This window comes from Cricetulus griseus, chromosome 4, assembly GCF_003668045.3.
Source record: "Cricetulus griseus strain 17A/GY chromosome 4, alternate assembly CriGri-PICRH-1.0, whole genome shotgun sequence".
NCBI lineage: Eukaryota > Metazoa > Chordata > Mammalia > Rodentia > Cricetidae > Cricetulus > Cricetulus griseus.
Genome location: NC_048597.1, coordinates 229,874,988 through 229,897,224, shown reverse-complemented (window position 1 = coordinate 229,897,224; position 22,237 = coordinate 229,874,988). Strand labels below are relative to the sequence as shown.

General features: G+C 43.6%; 3 protein-coding genes across 11 annotated transcripts in view; 1 reads left to right on the top strand and 2 right to left on the bottom strand.

Moving 5' to 3' along the window:
- Kif15 (kinesin family member 15) overlaps positions 1-7,297 on the bottom strand; it is a 54,766-nt gene extending 47,469 nt beyond the window's left edge. The window contains exons 1-4 of one of the 2 annotated variants that reach the window (XM_027415489.2): positions 7,158-7,297; positions 4,436-4,478; positions 3,825-4,008; positions 2,534-2,610 (exon numbers count right to left, since the gene is read on the bottom strand). In XM_027415489.2, coding sequence (XP_027271290.1) covers positions 2,534-2,610; positions 3,825-4,008; positions 4,436-4,478; positions 7,158-7,176 — 323 coding nt within the window. In that variant the 5' untranslated portion in view covers positions 7,177-7,297. Of the gene's footprint in view, positions 1-2,533; positions 2,611-3,824; positions 4,009-4,435; positions 4,479-6,834; positions 6,941-7,157 lie in introns of those variants that run through there. The other variant, XM_027415490.2, reaches the window with a different exon arrangement.
- Positions 7,298-7,308: 11 nt separating this feature from the next.
- Positions 7,309-21,286, top strand: Kiaa1143 (KIAA1143 ortholog). Of its 6 annotated transcripts, XM_035444084.1 has the most exons (5): positions 7,312-7,499; positions 9,425-9,569; positions 10,255-10,465; positions 18,286-18,380; positions 20,797-20,900. In XM_035444084.1, the coding sequence occupies exons 1-5, from the start codon at positions 7,392-7,394 to the stop codon at positions 20,883-20,885; spliced, it is 648 nt and encodes a 215-aa protein (XP_035299975.1). In that variant the 5' UTR covers positions 7,312-7,391; the 3' UTR covers positions 20,886-20,900. The 6 variants fall into 6 exon arrangements, with proteins under 6 accessions (XP_035299973.1, XP_035299975.1, XP_027271300.1 ...); XM_035444082.1 differs by lacking the exon at positions 18,286-18,380 and having other exon boundaries at positions 7,309-7,499; positions 20,797-21,286; XM_027415499.2 differs by lacking the exons at positions 18,286-18,380; positions 20,797-20,900 and adding an exon at positions 15,255-16,173 and having other exon boundaries at positions 7,313-7,499.
- On the bottom strand, positions 12,324-21,303 carry Znf35 (zinc finger protein 35). 3 transcript variants are annotated; one of them, XM_027415495.1, is made up of 4 exons: positions 21,196-21,303; positions 18,483-18,794; positions 17,112-17,259; positions 12,324-13,755 (listed from the first exon to the last, which is right to left on the bottom strand). In XM_027415495.1, the coding sequence occupies exons 2-4, from the start codon at positions 18,669-18,671 to the stop codon at positions 12,524-12,526; spliced, it is 1,569 nt and encodes a 522-aa protein (XP_027271296.1). In that variant the 5' UTR covers positions 18,672-18,794; positions 21,196-21,303; the 3' UTR covers positions 12,324-12,523. The 3 variants fall into 3 exon arrangements, with proteins under 3 accessions (XP_027271296.1, XP_027271295.1, XP_027271297.1); XM_027415494.2 differs by lacking the exon at positions 21,196-21,303 and adding an exon at positions 21,060-21,192; XM_027415496.2 differs by lacking the exon at positions 21,196-21,303 and adding an exon at positions 21,009-21,129.
- Positions 21,304-22,237: the final 934 nt, after the last annotated feature.

Genomic DNA, 22,237 nt, shown 5'->3' with positions numbered 1-22,237 from the left:
AGTGCTGGGATTAAAGGCGTGTGCCACCAACGCCTGGCAAAACAGAAAATTTTATGTGTTATTTTCACACATAAAATTTCAGACTACCCTTCTAATTTAGTATGGTCTACTAGGATGTACTGGGATGATCCTCTCCAAACCGTTCTGCAATCTTCTTTTCCCTTGCACCTCAGATATATCAGTAAACAAACACCCACCTCATTTTTTATAAATAGCTACAAAGGTATTTTATGGATCTTGTAGCATAATTTATTCAACCAGAATAAGGAGACTTCTGTTTCTCATTTTTTGCTAAATAATGTGATAATTTTGAAGTTCTCTGCCTTGAAAAGACATTTAAATGTCTTTATTTTAAAATAAGTATCAGGGCTACACATGGTGGAAAAATGCCTTTAATCCTAGTAAGAGGCAGAGGCAGGCCGATCTCTGAGATCTGTATGATCACCTAACCAATAAATCACTTGTTTATCTCCAAGCTCTACCCACAAACATAAAAGGGAATTTGAATTAATATATTAATGAATCAACCTTAAATTAAATATTCTTACAGAGCTGGACATAGTAGTGCATGCCTTTAATCCAAGCCCTCAGGAGGCAGAGGCCAGCAGAGTTCTGTGAGTTCCAGAGCTGAACAGAGAGACCCTTCCTCAAATAAACATATAAACAAATAAGCAAGCAAGCCAGCCTACAGAGTCTCCAAGGAAAACAGTTAAAGATATGCAATCTGTGGCAACTGTAGCTATTTCAAAGTCATTTTGAATTTCATCATTCAAAATAATCTATGGGAAAAACTCTTCCTGCTATGGGAAGACAGAATAGAATAGCTTTCTACGTTGTGCCTTAAAAGGAAACATTTAAAGGCTCCTAGCTTCCAATGCTCAGATGTGAGTACAGTCTGCAGAGACCAAGAGAATAAAACAGGACCATTGCAGGATAGAGGGCTGGGGAGCAGGAGAGAAGAGAACAGTTGAGCACACATGGTGTGATCCGGGAAATGATCCTCTCTTTGGGAGGGGAGCAGGATGGAGGCAAATATGGAAGGAGGGAAGAAAGTAAAATGGCAACAAGGATGTCTGAAAAAGCCTATAAGGATAAATATTTACTTAAAAAAGACTAAAATACATGTAATACCGTGTGTGTGTGTGTGTGTGTGTGTGTGTGTGTGTGTGTGTGTGTGTGTGTGTGATGTGTATAATTTTATTTTTTAAATAAACTTTTCTCATCTGGGTCAAAGACCACGTAACAGAAATCCCAATATCAGACAGAAGTCCTCTTGTGAGTTTTGGGCAGGGCTGACCAAGAGACTCCCATAACATAAAGCCTACTGCTGTTGCCCTTGGTTACCCTCCAAGAGATGGAAGGTAAGTCCCAATTGCTGAAAACACCATGCATTTTAGAACAGGGTCCAGAGATCCTTGAGCTGGAATGATCTGAAAGCCTTATCCCTGCAGACTAGTTTTCATGGTACTATAGGGCACATAAAAGGGGCACTGTATATAAATACTTTACAGTTAATATTTTCCTCACAGTGGTAACTGCTTTACTTGTATCTTAAGGTTGGAAAAGTTAATACAAGGATGATAGACAGTAAAAGGCTTATCGACAACAGCAAGGGTAATAAATAAGAAAGGCTAGAGTAAACCCTGTGATCACTGGATTAGAGCCACACACCAGTATGAACTCATGTTTACCATGATAGCTACATGAGTGACTGATACAGAACAATCCTAGATCTCTCTGCAGACACAAGGCCATGTACATACAATTCCTAGCACTGTCTCCTGAGAAAGCCACAAAACTGTCTCTCCAAAAATAAACAACACATCTAAGAGGCCAGATCTTGGTTTCTCATTAACATTTTCCAACAAAAGGAACCAGGGTTTTAATGGTTCTGGAACTAGTTTAGGGAAAATGTAAGAGCTTGGGAAGTCATGTGGCATGATATAACAAGGAAGTGATCAAAAACCACAAGACAGAATATGTCAAGGGGCACAGAAACTCCAAAGAGCTCCCAGTGACCAAGGATGGAACAAAAGATTACAACCCAAAGTATAATATAAATATGCATGACTATATATCACATAAACAGATGAATAAACAAATGGAGAAGCAGACAAGCCTTTCAGGAAAAATCTGAAATATCATTCTCTTCTCCAAAGGTGGCGCTGAATCCACTCACCTTGATTCCCCAGGTCGGGCTGATCTATAACTGGTGTCTCTAAAAGTCCAAAAACCCTTGTCAGGAGTAAAAACCAGGGAGGGTCATCACACTGCTAGTATGCAAAGAGAAAGAGGGGCTCTGAGCCAAGTAAGGTGAGTGGTCTCTAGGCTGGGAAGGGAGAAAATATACTGCACAACTTCCGGAAGGAGTAAAGCTCCAATAGCCAGTAAGACCCAAGTTGAACTCTGACATAAGAGAATTGTAAAGAAATCTGTGACTTTATGCCAGTAAGTTTGGGGTGACTTATGAATGCAGCAATAAGTAGGAACTAACAAACACTATTATAGCTTTATATGTAAATAGACAACTTACTATGCAAAGATGGTCCCATTGTAACCACTCATGCACGACTCCACAATGCTTTTAGCCACTGTTGAGAATACAGATTCCTACAAATATAAGCACCAAACATGTTACATAAAAATACTTCTAACTTACATCTCATGATATAATAAAAAAATTGAGTGCTTAGACTCTAAGGCCTATGATTACTTGAAGGTTGAATCTACTTAAGAAAAATGGCTAAATCATAAAAGATGATAAAAGGTAAAAAACATCCAGGGCATGAGGGTGGGGGTAGGGATGGGGATGGGGGGGGGGTGGGGGTGCACACCTTTAATCCCAGCACTCGGGAGGCAGAGAGTCGGATCTCTGTGAGTTCAAGGCCAGACAAGTCTACAGAGTGAGTTCCAGGAGTACTGTAATTTTAAAAAGTGGCTCAAGAAAGAAAGATGCCATGCAACAGAGCTCATGTGGAAGGGTTTTTTTATTAGGGGAAAGGGAATGGGAAAAGGGGGGAAGGGAGGGAGAGACCAGCCTCTGGAGACAGCGGAAGAGAGAGGGAAAGGGAGAGAGAAGGAGGCCCAGGCAGAGAAGCAGAGGGGAGGTGGGCAGGGCCCTTTTAAAAGGGAACATAGTGAATGTGTACAGGTGGTGCTCTTAGTGACTGCAGCTGAGGGCGAATCCTGTCAGAACCCCAAGAGCAGACCAGTACAGATGCCTGAATACTAACAAGGACAGTCAGGACTACACTGAGAGACTGTCTAAAAAACAAACAAAACAAAACACCACCACCCCAAAAAAAGAAAGAAAAGAAAAGCAGTTACTGACATAACAGTAATCTTTTTACAAACTGTGTGTGTGTGGTGGTGGTGGGGGTGGATGGACGGGACGACGCAGGCACAGATGTAGAAGTCAGAGAACAACTTTGGGAAGTAAGGGCTTTTCTCCAATCTTTATGTGTGTTCTAGAGTTTGAACTCAGCTTGTGAGACCTTTGAGGCAAGTGATTTCACCTACTGAGCCATCTTCACTGGCTCATAGTCATCTCGAAACCTTAAACTGGAAAGTCAACTATATTTAGTGATTGTTTAAGTGCTCTGAATTCTTCATTTATCTTCATCAGTATGTATAAAAAGAAACATAAAGCAGGTTTGTGTGATTCTGGGACAAAGTTTGAAGAACAAAGAAGACACTGCTTAATAAAATTAGATTAAAAATATTTATGCAAGTTTTAGCTTTCTTATCTGAAATCTACCCAATTAAAAAGTAATCAGAAACTGAACCCCAACAAATAAAGCCTCATATATCCCAATGGCCACTACCTGAGTGGTGTCCATGCCTGCAACATAGTCAAATACAAAGGTCTTGGGGTCTGGTTTGGAGTGCAGCCGGAGAGTAGTCTGGGAGAGCACAGACAAGCATAGGCTGTGTTCTCCATCCACTGACCCAGTGCCCTCTGCAGGTGGACGGATTCTCACGAAGACTTTGATGGTGTCACCTTCGTTACTAAAGACCAAAACAAAAAGTAACAGGTAAATTTACTGGGGAAAGGAAACTACAAAAAGACCTGAATCTCAAATTGCCTGTAACATTTCTATAATGAGTCCAAGTCTTAGACTATCCAATGAAATTTACTCCTTTTAAATTTTCACATAGCTCACACCCTTTGCAGATTTATTTCCCAGCAGGTATCTTCACAAACATTTACTGCAAATAAAACCAAAGGCAGTTATTTCAAGGAGCTCAACAGTGATTTGCAGTTATTTCAAGGAGCTCAACAGTGATTTTCTGTTCCTCCCTCTCACTAGTAAGTCTTCCCAAGGAATGATCATGCCATTCACTCCATACTTTCACTGGGAATTGGGAAGATACGGGGAAGTATGCACTCTTCCTCTATTATATCCTTAATTTTCACATCAAGACTTTTTCTTACCTTGGCTGGGTAGAATGAGAATTTGCCACATTTCGTAACTCAGCTAGAAAAAGAAGACAAGAGATCTGTAAGGATAAAAGGACAAAAATAAAAGCAAAACTCACCTCAGCAATTAGGCCACAATTCCTTGGAGCCTGACCTCAGTAACTTACCATATCTTACATAGACATCCGGAGCCAGCTCAGGATTCCTGGGACCTGAACAAATGGCCAGTCCCAATAAAAATAATTTACATTGTAAAATTTCCTAGTTAATAAGACAATGAGATGCCTCTCTATCTATCCCAATCTGGACCCTACACAAATGGCTCACAAGACTAAGCAACTTTCCCCTCAACTACTATAAACCTTCTACCCACTCTCTGCCTTGGTCTCCTCTCAAAAACTGGACTAGGGAACTGACATGCTGTCTATCTTCTTGCAGCATATCTAAAGAACTTCTCTGCAAGTCTCTTGTGAACTGGGTAAATTCTTTACCACCTGGATCAACTTTCTTCCCTATGCCATTTCATATAACAAGATCATTAAAGGTAATTATAATAGCATTTATATACTAAGTGCAAAGCCTAGGCTGGGTGAGCCATGAAGGAAAGAAATTCATTATGGAAATCTTTTCCTCAGTTATTGGCACCCTCAACTTTCTCAGACCCCTTACATCCACATCCAGACCTTGGCCTCAATTCTCCTCCACATTCTATCCCAGCCCATTATATTGGTGATGATATTCAGTCTCATGAATTTAAATGGTAGGTATATATTGATGATTTCCAAATTAATTAGCTAATTAATCAGAGACAGGGACTCACTAGAACTGGCTGAGCACAAACACAATAATTCACACCTATCTGCCTCCAGAGTCCTGGTATTAAAACTACCTTTTTGATAATCTCCACTTGGATGCTAGGTAAGCAATGTTTTAATGTGTCCAAAACCATTGCAAATGTGCTGCTATAACCATGATCCCATGCTAAGAGAGAATGAGTGGAGCTGTAAGACAGAAGTGCTCTAAATCCTAGAGACACCTGTGCCTTCATGCTGTGAAAATGGAGACAGTCTGTTGAAAGGGGGAAGTCAGACAATGGGAGCAACCAGAGATCCCAGTCCATTCAACCCAGGAAAGGATCCACGATACTATCTCACAGCAGAATCTACATTATCTTTTAATCTTGATCTCATAGTTGTAAATTTTAACACTGCCAAAAGCATATGGGGAGGAAATTGGGTTCTCCTCCTTTACAATACCCATTTTAGCCAAATTGTAAATACATCAATTTCCTTACTGATTTCTATTTCCTAAGTTCTTTTGGAAGGCAAGGAAACTGAGGCAGAGGATATGAACCTCAGTGCCTGGTCACACTGCTTCATCTCAGCAAATGACAACTCTTTCTAGTTTCTCAGGCCCTAAACCACAGAATGCTCCCCTACTCTGTAACCCCAGACAGACTACAGAAACAATGCACATTACAAACATGAGCCCAGCCTGAGCTACACAGAAAAAAACAATCTCAAAGTTCCAAACTGAACAAAGCTTATAGCGGCATACCATCTCCTTCAGAAAAGAGGCAAAATCTTTACAATCACCTGTGTGATCTGACCTGTTCTGGTGTCATCACCTTACTCTGCCACCTGCCTCCACCTCTTACTCCACCCCAACAAACCAGCTCCTGCTATCCCTCAAACACTCTTTACTTTAGTCTGTGTTATCTTCTTACTATGCTTGCTCAAATTTTTCCGGTGTTTTCTCAAAAAACAAGCAAACAAAAGAACCTTTAATTTTTTTTTATTTTATTTTTTTAACATTATGGGCTGTAGAGATGGCTCAGTGGCTAAGAGCACTGACTGCTCTTCCAGAGGATCTGGATTCGATACCCAGGAACCACATGACAGCTGACAGCTATCTACTGTTCCAAGGGATCCAATACCCACTTCTGGCCTCCATGGATACTGCACACACACGATGCACATACATACATAAAGGCCAAACATCCATGCACATTAATTTTTAAAATTTAATCAATTAGTTTTTTCTTAAATTCTTACCTATCTATCTAATGTATCGTGTGTGTGTGTGTGTGTGTGTGTGTGTGTGTGTGTCGCCCCTGCACACACTATGCGCGTTACCGTGACTGCGGTCTGTCTGTCTGTCTGTGTCGCCCCTGCACACACTATGCGCGTTACCGTGACTGCGGTCTGTCTGTCTGTCTGTGTCGCCCCTGCACACACTATGCGCGTTACCGTGACTGCGGTCTGTCTGTCTGTCTGTGTCGCCCCTGCACACACTATGCGCGTTACCGTGACTGCGGTCTGTCTGTCTGTCTGTGTCGCCCCTGCACACACTATGCGCGCTACCGTGACTGCGGTCTGTCTGTCTGTCTGTCTGTGTCGCCCCTGCACACTCACACAGCACGGGCATCTAGAAGGCCCTGTCTGCGGCGCTATTCTGCTTTCACGATTCTCGAAGGCTGGCGGCATGGGGATGGGTGAGAGTCGCTGTAGAAGCCCGGTCTGAGGGCCACGGCAGGGCCTGAGGGCCGACCCCGGCCACGGCAGGGAAGTCGGGGGTGTGCGAGCGCGCTCGACCCGGGGGACGCCCACGCCAGCAGCCGCGGCCGGGAAAGCGCGGGCTCCGCGGCGCGCCGAGGGCGAGCGGCTGCGCGGGGCCCAACCCGGCGCCGGAACGGGCCAGCGGCGACGCGCTCACGAGGCAGGGACCCGGCTCTTACCTTTGCATCCCGGGGCCATGGCGACCTCCGCACGCCCGAGCGCCGCGCCACCGCCGAGGCCGCCACAGGCCTCCCGCCAAGATGGCCGCGGATTTGAATTTGGCGCCGTCCACGCGCCACGCCTCCGGGGGCGTGGTCGGCTGACGTCAGACCCTGCGCGCGCGACATAAGTCGGCGCGGGCCGCGGCGCGTCTGGCCTGCCGAGTGTGGTGAGTGCTCTCGGGCGCGGTCGCCATGAGCAAGCGGAACCAGGTGTCGTACGTGCGGCCCGCCGAGCCCGCCTTCCTGGCCCGCTTCAAGGAGCGAGTCGGCTACAGGGAGGGGCCCACCGTAGAGACCAAGGTGAGTCCGGGGGCGGCGGGGGGGGGGCCGCGGCGTCAGATCCACGGTCTGCACGCCACTTCCGGCTCCTCCGTGCGGGGTGGCTGCTCGCCCGCCCGCTCGCCCGCTTGTCCGCCCATTAGCGGGGCGAGCCCCGGACCCCACTGCGGCCTCTCGCGCTCAGCGAGTTGTTACTCTCCGAGTGCTGTGCTTGAAGAAGACCTGGGCCTGCCTTTCTCTCCTGCGGATCTCACGTGAGCCAGGTGATCGACGCCGTCCTCCCCTTTTCACACCAGGAAACGGAGGCCGCTTGATTAAATGCCTGGAATCCGAGTCTCCGGGGTGGCGGAGCCATCAGGGTTAGAAGTAGAACCCCTGCTGTCGTCCAGGTTGCGCGTCTCAGGATAGGGAGACGGAACTACTTCTGAGAGCAAGTTAGTCTAATCAAGAGTGTAGACACGGAGTCGCCCTGGTTGCCTAGCAGCTGACCCTTGTAGAGGCTCTTTAGTGTTGGAGGATACATGAGTAAGAGTTGACCTGCAGAGGTGGGGCCTCCGAGACACAGGCTGAGAGAAAGACGAGGCAGAGGAGTGGATATGGTCAAGGAGGAGTCTAGAGGGTGTGAGAGTGGTATGGGAATAAGTATGGCAGTGGGCTAAAGCCAAGTCATGCAGGGTATTCTACATAACGATGACTGTACCAAATTAAAGACTGGGCAGTAATTGAAAATTGAGTTGATGCTATATTTATCTCAAAGTATTATGCAAAGACTTTTTTAGTTAAAAAAATATATGGTGCCAACCAAGCTTTTTTTTTGATTTAGCTCACAGAATACTACATGTGTTACATTCGTACAATGAGTACAGGGTTTCTTTTTTTTTCTTTTATTTTATTAGTTCAAATTAGGAACAAGCTTGCTTCAGATGTCAATCCCTTCTCCCTCTCCCTCCCCCCCCCAACATCCCACCTGCCCCTAGCCATCCCCCCTCTACTCCCCAGGCAGGGTAAGGCTCTCAAAAGGGGTTCCCCAAAGTCTACCACATCATCCTGGGACAGGCCTAGGCCCTACCCCATGTGTCCAGGTCAAGAAATCATCCCCTCACAAGGGATGGGCTCTCAAAATCCCCCCCCCTTTTTTTTTTAAGACCTTACATATTTAATACAGTGCGTTACCTCTGTACAAATGGAAAAAAAATTAAGTTCAACATTTCTAGACCAATATGGCTGTTAATTTTTGTACATGCCAACTCAACATGGTAAACTGGGGTACTTTTTTCCGAAGTTGACAACACAGTTAAAGTTTCCAGAAATTCAAATTATATATATATATATATATGTATATATATACATATATATATATATATATATATATACCCATAATGGCAGTATGTTATGCATCAATAGCAGCAACAGCTTTTGCAGGTTCTGCAGTCATTTGGGGTACAGGATTTCTGTTTGAGAAATTTCGTAAATTAAACAATATGTACAAAACCCTTTACATAATCATTTGTCTTTGAAAAGCAGCTGATAGGATAGCTACTAAACTGAAGGATATTAGATGAGCAGACGTAGGAGAAAATAGCTTACCTGTTTTTTCCTCCCCGCACTTTAGTGTTTGGAATGGTGACATGGACTTGTTTGTTTGGTGTTTTGTTTTTTGTCAAATTCAGACAAGACAGAAATGAAAAATGTTGATTAGAAACAAAGAACCAAGGTAGTTCAGCACTACCCTGAGAAGGCTAGATAGAAATGAATCCCACTGGACAAGTGCCCCAGGATGAATGGCAGCCAGTCGACCTGTTTCCTGCTCTGGTGAAGTTAAGCTCTTTGGAATTAATGCACTTATCTTATATTCATGTCATGGATAGTTACCCATTTCACTTTAGTAGTGATAGTTGCTTGGTTAAAGGTTAGCAACCTACACGTTATTCTTACATTTTCTGCAGAAAATCCAGCCTCAGCTCCCTGATGACGATGGTGATCACAGTGACAAAGAAGATGAGCAGCCTCAAGTAGTGGTTTTAAAACAGGGAGACCTAACAGCTGAAGAAGTCATGAAAATCAAAGCAGAAATAAAGGCTGCCAAAGCAGGTATGTCTACAAATTATCTGATTTTTTAAAAAAACACTTTAAGCAGCATAAAGTGGGTTTTTGGGGTTTGTTTGTTTTAAGTGAGTAGAATGATTTGTTTGAAAAATGTGGTCTTTGGTTCAAGCATTGGCTGTGGTCCCAGATGTGTAACCTTGAGCAAGTGATCACCTCTGTGCCTCAAGTGCCCCGTCAGTGAAATATAGACAACAAATGGACCTTCCTTAGGGCACTATTTAAAGTATCCTATTAACAAAATAGGTCAGCTAGTCAAAAAAGATCTATGTGATTAGTACCTGAAGTGTAGTGTCATATAATGCACTAGTATTATTCAAACATTGTTTTGGGGAGAAATATTGTGGTTCCAAACACATTTCAAAATACAACCTGGTGAACTGGAGATACAGCATGGTGGTAGAGAAAGTTCTTAGCAGACAAGGCCCCACATTCAGGCCATCACCTTCTTCATCTTTACTGTCATCAGCTGGGGACTAATATTAGGAGACACTTTAGTGAATTTTTATTGAGTGTGTGTTGGGTAGGGTATAACTAGCAACAGAGCAGACTGAATTTATTCATGGACATCCTCAAGTATGGTGTATGATTTTTGTGTCAATTGACTCTTTGTTGCCATCAAAATAATGAAAAGAAACTTTTTCAGCTTTTTTTTTTTTCTTTTTGGTCACAGATGAAGAACCGCCTCCAGCTGATGGGAGAATCATGTATAGAAAGCCAGTTAAGCGTCCCTCAGATGAAAAGTGTTTAGGTTTAACAGCAAGCTCCAAAAAAAAGAAAACAAATGAAGATGATGAAAATAAGCAGAATTCAGTTAGAAAGAACTCACAAAAACAAATAAGAAATAGTAGTCTCCTGTCTTTTGACAATGAAGATGAGAATGAGTAAGTATAAATATTATGGGCTTGGCTTCCTTTGATAGCAATGAGGTATTTTTAAACATTAATTCTCCTATACCCTGAAGTGACATTTCCCCTTAGTGCTATAGGTTCCTTACAGAAAGCTTCAAAAATACAGGAAACAAGTTCATGGAATAAAACCCATCCAATAATGCCCCTTTGACCAGAAATCCTCAACATTCACTCCTGTTAACATCGTATTACCTCCACCTGTGGGTCTGTACATATGTAAATTATGTTTCTAAACAAAACTGGGAGTGTTGTCTATGTTCCGTCCTGCTTCTTTCTTAGAATTACATTGTTAGAATTTTCTGAAGTTGCATATTTCAAAAATATAACATTAATAGCTCACAGAGAATTATTATAAGTAGATCTGTCTTAGTCACTGTTCCATTGATGTAAAAAGACATGGAGACCAAGGCAACTCTTATAAAAGAAAGCATTTAATTGGGGGCTTGCTTTTGCTCGAAATTTCAGCTTAGTCCATTGTCATCATGGCAGGAAGCATGGTGGCAAGACCAGCACGGTTCTGGGAAAGTACCTCAGAACTACATCCTGGTCCGTAAGCAGGGGGTGAGGCAACACAACATGACATTGAAACAGACTGGACCTGGCATGGGCTTTTTGTTGTTTTTAGAAACAGTTTCTGCTAGGTGGTGGTGGTACATGCTATGAATCGCAGCTCCAAAGCTACATGGAGAAACCCTGCCTCAAAAAAAAAAGATAAATATATAAACCTTTAAAAATTAGAAACAGGGTTTCTCTGAGTAGCTTTGGCTTTCTTGGAACTCACTTTGTAGACCAGGCTGGCCTCAAACTCGAGATCCACCTGCCTCCCAAGCACTGGGATTAAAGGTGTGCACCACCACCGCCGCCACCACCACCTGCTGGCATGGATTTTTGAAACCTCAAAAGCTAACCCGTCAGAGACACACTTCCTCCAATAAAGCCATATCTCCCAATACAGTTCTACTTCCTCATGACCAAGCACTCAAATATATGAGCATTTCTTTTTAATTGATTTTTATTGTTGAGGTTTCACTTAAAACCTTGAGCATCTTGGGCTAACAGCCAAAGTGAAGTTGATTTCTAAGTTACTGTTTGATTGCATTCTATTTATCTAGCTGGTTCTTCAGTACAAAGCAGGACCGGTGCTCATATAGGGAACACACTGGCTGAAGCCTTTTGCCTGTCTCCTGTTTAGCAAGTGTTAGTTCGAGCCTTTTTAAAATCTTCCTCATTAGTTAAACCCTACTTTGGATGAAAGCATGACTATCTGCCTAGTTAAAAATACTTTCCCAGCAGGGCATAGGTGGCACACACCTTTAATCCCAGCACTCGGGAGGCAGAGGCAGGTGGATCTCTTTGAGTTCGAGGCCAGCCTGGTCTCCAGAGCGAGTGCCAGGATAGGTTCCAAAGCTACACAGAGAAACCCTGTCTGTGGGGGGGTGGGCGGGGGAGATTGAGGGATGGGAAAGCTTATGAAATGTTCACAGCTGAGTTGGTGAATGCTGTCAGGATGTCAGGTGATTACTTAACTAGCTGTTGCTTCACTCAGAATACTAGACAGACATAAAGTTCAAAGATCCAGAATTCAGCCAGGACAACTTGCTTATTGCTCCATTAATTCAATGGTTTTAAAAAAGGAGTACTGGGGAGAAAAAAAAAAATCTTTCCCCATATGCTTATCAGGACCCATTCCTATAAAAACCACACTCTGTTCCCACTCCACCCACAATGCATGATTCATGTGACCTCAGAAACTTTGCAGGATTGGGACCAGTGAGTACATGCACAGGAAAAAGAAGCTGCATTCCATTTCAAGAAACATGACGGCTCAGGGTACAGTTAAAGTCTTTGGCTTTTAGATGTTTTTTTATTCTCTTTAAATTAGCCTCTGAAATGCTTGTGTTTACCTTCCATTACAGAAAATAACTTTAAAGTGTATAGACTTTGTTTTAACAATGGAAGAATAAAGCAGAACAGAGGTGCCTACTATCGGGAGCAGTAGGTTATGACCAACATCAAGGAAACACCCTGTTGCTACTCAACAAGATGGGTTCTGTGGTGTCGCATGAGGTGTGAGTTAGAAATGAACGCTGCACCACACTTTGCGCATTCATAGGGCTTCTCCCCTGTGTGAGTTCGCTGGTGGACAGTGAGGCTCGAGCGCTGTCTGAAGGCCTTACCACATTGGTTACAGGTATAAGGTTTTTCCCCATTATGGATTCTTTGATGAATGAGTAGGTATGAGCTACAAGTGAAGGCCTTCCCACACTCACTACATACATAAGGAAGGTCCCCACTGTGAATCCTCTGGTGGACAATAAGGCAGGAGAGCTGACTGAAGGCTTTTCCACACTCACTGCAGTCATAAGGCTTCTCTGCAGTGTGAATTCTCTGATGCACAATGAGGTGAGAAAAACAACTAAAGGCTTTCCCACAATCTTTACACTCGTATGGCTTCTCACCAGTATGGCTTCGCTGGTGTACAATGAGATTTGCACTCTGGGTAAAGGCTTTGCCACAGTCGTTACAGGCGAAAGGCTTCTCCCCAGTGTGGATCCTCTGGTGGACAATGAGGTTGGAGCTTCTAGTGAAGGCTTTCCCACACTCGCTGCATTCATAGCATTTCTCAGTTATATGGACTTTCTGGTGCCGAGCAAGTTGCGAACTGTAACTGAAGGCTTTCTCACATTCACCACACTTAAAGGTTTTTTCTAAGGAGTGGATTTTTTGATGTACAGTCAGATTTGAACTCTGAGTGAAAGCCTTCCCACATTTTGCACAAACATAGGGTTTCTGTCCAGTGTGGATCCTCTGATGCACAACAAGGTTTGCACTCTGAATGAAGGCTTTCCCACACTCATGACACTCAAAGGGTTTCTCCCCGGTGTGGATTCGCTGATGTACAACAAGGTTTGCACTCTGACTAAAGCCTTTCCCACACTCACTACACGTAAAAGGCTTTTCCCCAGGTTGTATTTTCTGATTTTTAGCTGGCCCAGAACTAAGGCTGTATTTCTTCTTAGACTTCTCAGACTTCAGGTCTTCGTCTTCTCTGAAGCTTTCTTTCACTGTCACTTTTCTGGTATCTCTTTTTTCCCGCTTTATTTTCTGCCTTTTTAATACATTTCCCTTTTCACAAGATTCTCCTAGCTCAGGTCCTTGAAGGTCACCTTTTTGGATTCTTCCTAAAATCAGGAGAGGCTCTTCTGCTTCATCATGTATCTCTGTCTTAGGATCCAGTAGTTGTAGGTTCTTGGTGTCAGTATCTGTACCAAGACACAGAAAATAAAAATATGAGTTTCCTCAAGCCTAGGAAAGGAACAGGCTCATCAAGGTCAGAGTAAATGGCATCACCTTTCCAAACTGTCCTTGTCAAAGGGTCACCACACGCCCTGTAGAGTCTCTGGCTGTGTCTGTGCCCTGCCACACACTTGCCCTCAGCAGAGTCTATTATCTTCCAGTATGAGTATCACTATAAAGTTATGTGCTGAATGGCTGGCCCCTATCTCGTGGTGCTTTGGGGAGTTATGGAAACTTGAGGCCCTGGTCCCTGGTCATCATGAAGTAGACAATCTCCTACATAATCCTGCTATCATGTTCTACACACTCTGAACTGAAACCTCTGTTATTGTAAGCTAAAAGAAACTTTCCCTCCTTATATCTGTCAGCAACAACAGCCACTTGGCCCAGAGTGACAGGCCTAAACTCTAGACAATACTCGTGGTAACCTGAAGATAAGACTCACAACTGTGACCAGTTATGAAGGGTACCAGATCTGCTTCAACTTTTTTCATCTTTTTTTTTCCCTTGAGCTGCTAGTGTGGATTAGCACAGAACTGACCAGTTAACTATGGAAAATCCCTATGGCTTTTTGTGTGAGAGAGAATATTAGATAGCAAAGCAAGGATAAAATATGGGCATGATGACATATGCTTCTAATCCCAGCACTTGGATAGCAGAGGAAGGAAAATGGATGTGTGAGTTTGAGGCCAGCCTGGTACAGTTGGGGTTAAACAGAGAGACTGTTTAACTTAAAAAACAACCCACCAAGGCTGGAGAGATGGCTCAGCAGTTAAGAAAAGTATTCTTCCAAAAAACTTGGAATGCCAAGCAAACATTCTATCACCAAACTACATCCAGAAACCCACTAAGTCTTTATATCAAAATCTATCTTTCTTCCTTTTATTCTTTCCCCCCCTTGGTATTGGTATAGAGGACTGAATGAAAGTAATCACATTTGTTAAATCTGCACTCTGCATTTTGAACTATAAACCTATCCATTTGACTTCTGTCAAAAGAGGTTTGGCATCTGTATGATGGCCTAGCTGGTCACACAAGTCCTTGCTACCCAAGCCTGGTACCCATGTGGAAGAGGAAGGGCAGAAGTGACTTCACAAAATTGTGCTCTACCCTCTGTGTGCACACTGTAGCACACGCACACATCATATACACACAGTGCATAAATAAAATTTAACCTGAGAAAGATCTCCAGTGGGTGTGACGGTGTACAGCCGTGATCCCAACATCTGGAGGTAGAGACCTGAAGTTCCTCAGTGCAAGGCCAGTCTGGACTACATGAGACACTGGCTCAAAAGTCCAAAAACAAAACACCTTATACCATCAGGAAAAAAAAAGAAAGAAATCTATTTATTGGTCTTTTAAGCTGGTTTTTGTACTCTTGAGATATGAAACATATAATCCTATCCGATTCCCCCCCCCAGACATTTCTGACCCCTCAAAACACATTCCTGACCCTCATTTACAGGTTACTGCTGCACAAGCAGGATTCTGTCACAGCCTATCAAGACTGATTTCATGCCCCAAGTGTAGTGGGGCACACCTTTTAATCCCAGCAGTTGGAAGGCAGAAGCAGGCGGATCTGTGAGTTCAAGGCCAGCCTGGTCTACATAATGAGTTATGGGACAGCCAGTGCTATGTAGAGAGACCCTGTCTCAAAACAAAACAAACAATAAATTATTTGAGGATAACATCTTACTGTTTTCAGTCTTTGATGTCTCTAACAATCAAGCAAAGCTAAACACTTTAATCTGCTTCTTGAGTTTTTTTTTTTTAATTTTTATTTCTGTACATTTGAATTACGTCCCCACCCCTTTAAAGACATTTCTGTTTGTGTGTACGTGCACACACACCACAGTGTGCATGTGGAGGTCAGAGGGCAACTTGGTTCCCCCTTCTACCATGTGACTGATCCCTTGGGAGTGAACTCGGTCAACAAGCTTGACCACAACTGCCTTTACCACTAAACCATCTGATAGCCCCGAATTAACTTTTTACATCTTTAAATCACTTCATCCTAATGATCTGCTGTAACTCTTTACACACAGAGATATTCTTTGTTTTGAGACAGGATCTTTCTATGTAGCCCTGGCTGGTTTGGACCAGCTATGTAGACCAGACTGGCCTCAAAGAGAGATCCAAATGCCTCTGCCTCCAGGGTGCTGAGATTAAAGGCCATGATACCAAGATTAAAGGTATCTTTTAAGAATTTTAAAGCTACATTTATTGGGGGATGGAGGTAGCATGCCAAGGTGCACATGTGGCGGTCAGAGGCCAATTTTGGGGGATAAAAATAGTGATTTTCTAGGCTGGAGAAATGGCTCAGAGGTTAAGAGCTCCGGCTGCTCTTCCAGAGGTCCTGAGTTCGGTTCCCAGCAACCACATGGTGGCTCACAACCATCCATAATGAGATCTGGTGCCCTCTACTGGTGTGCATATATACATGGAAGCAGACTGTTGTATACACAATAAATAAATAAAATCTTAAAAAAAAAATAGTGCTTTTCTTTCCCATTATGTGAGTCTCAGGGATGAAACTTAGATCATCGGCCATCTTAACTGTTGAGCTGTATCACTAGCCCTAAAGATACTTATGATGATGTACTTCTTTTTATTTTATGTGCATTGGTGTTTTGCCTGCATGTTTATCTGTGTAAATTTCTGACCTACTGAAACTGGACTTACAGACAGTTGTGAGCTGCCACATGGGTGCTGGGAATTGAACCCAGGTCTTCTGGAAGAGCAGCCAGTGTTATCAACTTCTGAACTGTCTCTCCAGCCCAGGGTATTTTCTTTTAAGTCTTTAAAAGACAGACACTTAAGAATGAGGATATAAGTCAATTGGTAAACTGCTTGCCTAGCACGCATGAAGCCTTGGGTTTAATCCCCAGCACACATATAGCAGGCATGGTGGGACATGCTTGTAATCCTAGCACTTGGGAGATGAAAGCGGATGATTAGAAACTAAAATTCAAGGTCAACATTGGCTATATAGTGAGGTTAGGACCAGGCTGGGATATGAGACCATCTCAAAAAGAAAATAAGAACAAAAAATGCAGAGCATACTATCCTTTCCTTGCAACTTAGAAATATCAATAAAACACATGAAGACATGGGTTTACATATGTGCAGCGATATGAAAAGTGCTGAGGAATGAACATGATTAAAAAGTGAATTTAGAATTTACCTGTTTGGTCTTTGGATTGTATTAAAAAAAATTTGAAAAAAGCCAATCAATGTGGCAACTATGTGATTCATACTATGTGATTTAAGACGGAAAACCAGACACCCACCCACACATTTTAATCAGGGTGCTGAACTTTACCTAGCGGGGCTGGGTTCCCATGAGGCTCCAGGATTTCACTCTTGGCCAGAGTCCCTGGTAATGAGTAGCTCCCAAGGGGTACAGCAGCAGCAGCAGCCTCCTGTGTTGCTTTTAGGACCAGTGCCATGTCCCAGAACATTTTCTGACCCTAGAAACAAGTGGGCATAGTTGGTTTATGAGGGGACTGTAGACTGAAACACTGTAATCATAGCTTTGCAGATGAGAACCATTCCTGCAAGTCACAAAAACTGAGTAGGAGTCTCCCCAACTCCCCAGGACACCTGGGAAGAGAAGTTTGGTTTCTTTTTGTGTGTTTGTTTGTTTTGTAAGTTTTTTGACACAAGGTTTCTCTGTGTAGTCCTGGCTGACCTGGAACTCACTCGATAGACCAGGCTGGCCTCGAACTCACAGAGATCGGCCTGCCTCTGCTTCCCCAAGAGCTGGGATTAGAAGTGTGCAACACCACCACCCCCAGCCTACCACTTTGATTTTTAACTCACTGAATTCTATAACATACATCCTAATCTGTTAGTGAGCCCGAGCTGAGACAAGTAGAGAGCATGGCTTTAAGCTCAGGTGACACAGTGCTTTGTCTCACACCACAGAAACTAGGTGTGTTGGCACAGACGTGTGACTGGAGCTTGTGGAAAATCACTGCAGGAGGACCATAGTTTTAAGGTCACCCTTGGGTAACAGGGAGTTTGAGGGCAGTACCTGGACACATTTTTCTGCAGAATTTTCTAGGCCCCAAAAATCAAACCACCAGGGTTCTGATTCTACTCTCATACAGAGCTCTGAGAAAACTTTTGAATGAACCTGGAGTGAGTTTGAAACCACTAAGGGCAAGCCACAGTGTGTTGATCCATGCCCTTAATCCCAGCACATGAGAAGTGAAGGCAGGAGACTCAGGAATTCAGTCAGCCTGAACTATTTGTCTATAGATGAACAGTATCTGTAGCAACATCCAAGACCTCCTACACCCAAATTACACTTTAATAAGACCCCAGGTGGCAGACGTTAACCACAGCAAAGCACTGGAAAGAACTGTTAAACCCTGAATGAAACATCTCATTGAAGTGTTTGTAAAAACAAAAACCTAGGTCTTATTTCCCAGAATCTGGTCTAATTAGAAGAGACTACAATGTGGGTATCAGGATGTTGTAATGCTCCCCAGGTTCTATGCAGCAATGGATGGGAGCCACAGACTCATGGAACAGTACTTAGAGGATAGTACACAACAATCAACCATTATGTTCCAAAGGAATAAAGGTAAGGGCCCTCATTAGGAAAAAAAATCCTGGGTTTGGCAGTAGAGTGCCTCTGAAACTACCTGAGAACAGCATTTGTCTTCCTTTCCCCCAGACCATTTACCTTTTCCTCCTCTTCTGATACATTGATGCTTAAATAAGGACCTGCCCCAGGGCCCCAGGCCTTGACATTGTCAGAGTACACTTGCTGACTGGATGCCGGACTCATAGTTCCATGCTCATCCTCTTCCTTTTTCACCTTCACTGGGCCCCAAGAGGCTCGCCCCACGATCTTTTTCAATTCTGCAGTCATCTTCTCTGTTCAATGGGGGATCTTCGAAAGCTGAGGGATACCCAACATCGGTCACACCCCATCTAATCTTCAAGTCTCCCAAGCTTCTGAGTTTCTTCCCAGTGCCAAAACGAGTACAGTTGGCTGCAAAACCAGAAAACACATTTAACTCCAAATATAGCTTGGTATGATAACACTTAGCCCATTAGTTGATGTTACCGGCTCCTGGCTAGTGACCACAGTAGAACAGCAACGGTCTGTTCTCCTTCAAATGAAAGGGATAGATTGTAAATATATAATTATACAAAAGAGACGTATAAACTATTTTTATTGGATTAAAAATTAACAATTTACCTATACACCTTGGGAGGCAGAAACCTCCTCTACACAGGACACCCACTGCTGCATAGTGAGGTGCTATCTCACAAGAAAGAAAGGAAAGAAAAGAGGAAGAACTGATATTTTAACTGAAAAAACTTTAACAATAGCTGGGCAGTTGTGGTGCACACTTTTAATCTGAGCACTCAGGAGAAAAAGGCAGATGGAGCTCTGTGAAATTGAGACCAGTCTGGTCTACAGAGCAAGTTCCAGGACAGCCAGGGATACACAGAGAAACCCTGTTTCGAAAAGTGAAAAACAATATTAATGATAATTTTTAAAAAACCCTTTAAGAATATAGAAAAATGGGCTGGAGAAATGGCTCAGTGGTTAAGAGCACTGGTTGCTCTAGCAGAGGTCCTGAGTTCAATTCCCAGTACCCACATGATAGCTCACAAACATCTGTAATTCCATCTGGTGCCCTCTTCTGCCCTGCAGGCAGAACACTGTATACATAATAAATCTTAAAAACAAATAAGAATTTAGAAAAATATTAGGGGAAAACTCCAATTCAGTGATAATTATTATTTTATTTATAGTTTGCTTTTTACTATGGGGGCACATCCCCAACCCCTAGACTAATTTTTTTAAAGATGGGACACTAGAAAGATTACTAAAGAGAAAAGAAAGATTATCTCAAAGAGTATAGTTGCCAGCATGTTTTGAGGTTCCTTGTCTGATTTGTGTTTCCCACATCTTCCAAATGTTTGTAAGACCAAATTTTGGCTTCAAACAAAATTATTCATGTTAACATTTTTATCCTCATTTTTTAATTATTTATTTATGCTTTATTTGCATTGGTGTTTTGCCTGCATGTTTGCATGTCTGTGTGAGACTGTCTGATCTTGGAGTTACAGACAGTTGTGAGCTGCCATGTGGATGCTTGGAATTGAGCCCAGGTGCTCTGGGAAGAACGGTCAGTGAGTGCTCCTAACCACTGCGCCATCTCTCCAGCCCCCTCATTCTTACTTTTTAATTGTTGTACAATAACCTATAATTTTAAGTCTTTCTGAAGAAGTTATATAAACACAGAAAATTAATGTGTCCTATACATACATTCACACAAACACACGTACAGAGTAGCTAGTGACTAGGTTGGGGACAGCCTAGTCCCCTGCTTGCGCCCTTTCAGACCACACTTGCACAGAGTTTACCACTCTGTCCTGCAGTGCTGGGAATCCATCCAATGGCCTCGTGCACACAGACAAATGCTCTACCACTGAGAGACACCCTCAGCCACACCATTTCTCGACTCACTGTTTTACCACAGCCTTAATAGTCTTCCAATATATAGAATGCATAAAATATATATACCTCATTCTGGCAGAGTACTCTAAATTTACTTAACTGTACTGTTTACAACCTTTTCTTTAATAAACATGGGCTTTACTGCTCAGTTTGGTAATATTTGTTTCCTGTACAAAACATTCTTTTGTCTGGTTGCATGATTCCTCTAGAATGAACCTCGAGGGTTTATATTTCTTAAATTGCTTTCTAAAACACCATATAAAGTCGGGCACACGACTACTAATTAGCAGGACCTTTGTACCTCAGATAAGCCAGGGTTTTGTTTTTTGGGTTTTTTGTTTTGTTTTTTTAAACTAAGTCAAATAATATTACTATTTTATCTTAGCTGGATATAAAGAGAGAGATTGACTTTTGTTTGGTGGCTTCTTTCTCTTTGGTTCTATTACTAAAAACTGGTGCTAAATTTTTACGAAATCCCCTTTTGCAGTTTCTGGAGTAACCATGCTTTATTTTTTTCCAGCGTTGACTTTATTGCACACACTGAATTTTCAACTAATGCCAAGAGCCGGATCACAGTTCTGGAGGGTTATTCTCCCGGTGCGGGGCTGAGCAGGCCCGGGCCATCTGCACAGGCCTCTCCCTCCTCCACCTCCCAGCAGCCCCCGCCGCCCGCCACCGCCCGCCCGCGCTACCGCCCGCCCGGCCCGGCCCGGCCCGGCCCGGCGAGCTCACGGGTCGTGCAGCGCGATCCTGCCGTCTCTCCGCCCGCCCAGCCCGGCTCACCACGGCGGCCTAGCCCGCCAGCTCCAGTTTCGCGGCCTGAGCCTACAGAGCCGCACTGCAACAACCGGGCAGAGAACAATGACCGGACAGGAAGTGCCTCGGGAAGGACTTCCGGCTCCCCACTCGCCCAACCGACCTCTCTAGGAATGTGGGAGGTGGTCCTCCTGGGTGCGTTTCCAAGAGTCTTGAGATTGGTGAGGGCCGGGTGTTAGCGGGCAGGGCAGGGCAGGGCGCAGGGCAGGGCGCAGGGCAGGGCGCAGGGCAGGGCGCAGGACAGGGCAGGGCAGGGCAGGGCCGTTCTTGGAAAGCTGCCAAACTATAGACGATCCCGACAGATCGTAAAAAAAAATTCTTATTTTCAAAATATCGAACGGTACAGAAAAGTTGAAGGAATGATATACAGTGAATAGCCTTACCATTCATCTGGACAATAGTCGCGTCAATTCTCATATGTAATTAAGGTCAATTTTAGAAGCTGGAAACACCAAAATGCTTTATTTCAAGCGTTCACTATGTCTCCCTTAAGAATATTCTCAGCCGGGCGGTGGCGAACGCCTTTGATCCCAGCACTAGGGAAACAATTTTTGTATTTTATGACTCTCTGTGTATGAGTGCCACATGTATGCAGGTGCCCTAACAGGCCTCAAGAGGGTTTCTGGAACTGGAGTTACAGGTGATTTTGACCAGATATGTGACTGTTGGGAACCAAACTCAGGTCCTCTGCAAGAGCAGCAGGTGCTTTTAGCCCTTGGGCCATCTCTCCAGTTCCCAAGTTTATTTTTTTTTCATGATTGCTTTTTATTTTTTATGTGCATTGGTGTTTTGCTTGTATGACTGTGTGAGTGTGTTGGCATCACAGACAGTTGTGCGCTACCATGTGGGTGCTAGGAATTGAACCTGGACCCTCAGGAAGAGCAACCAGTGCTCTTAACCTCTGAGTCATCTCCTCAGCAACTGCCCCCCTGTTGGGAGCCAAATCTCAGTGCTTGGCATGAGATCCTAGGCCATGCTTGGCCGGCCACATAGTTAACCTTTACATAGCAGCTCCTTAGAACCTCAGCTCAAGAAAAGAAACAGCTTGACCCAGTCCTCCACCCACAGGCTCAGTCACCTAGGCAACCCTCCCTGGACCTCTTACTCATGAACTCTTTACCCTGCCAAACATCCTCTTTGCGGCT

What these genes read in the sequence shown, in the direction of transcription:
- Kiaa1143 (XM_035444082.1), top strand. Translation starts at nt 7,392, where the DNA reads ATGAGCAAGCGGAACCAGGTGTCGTACGTGCGGCCCGCCGAGCCCGCC. An exon ending in GGCCCACCGTAGAGACCAAG is followed by an intron (nt 7,500 to 9,424) that starts GTGAGTCCGGGG and finishes CATTTTCTGCAG; the next exon opens with AAAATCCAGCCTCAGCTCCC. An exon ending in GACAATGAAGATGAGAATGA is followed by an intron (nt 10,466 to 20,796) that starts GTAAGTATAAAT and finishes ATTTTTTTCCAG; the next exon opens with CGTTGACTTTATTGCACACA.
- Znf35 (XM_027415495.1), bottom strand. Translation starts at nt 18,671, where the DNA reads ATGACTGCAGAATTGAAAAAGATCGTGGGGCGAGCCTCTTGGGGCCCA. An exon ending in TATCAGAAGAGGAGGAAAAG is followed by an intron (nt 17,260 to 18,482) that starts GTAAATGGTCTG and finishes ACTTGTTTCTAG; the next exon opens with GGTCAGAAAATGTTCTGGGA. An exon ending in TGGGAACCCAGCCCCGCTAG is followed by an intron (nt 13,756 to 17,111) that starts GTAAAGTTCAGC and finishes GTCTTGGTACAG; the next exon opens with ATACTGACACCAAGAACCTA.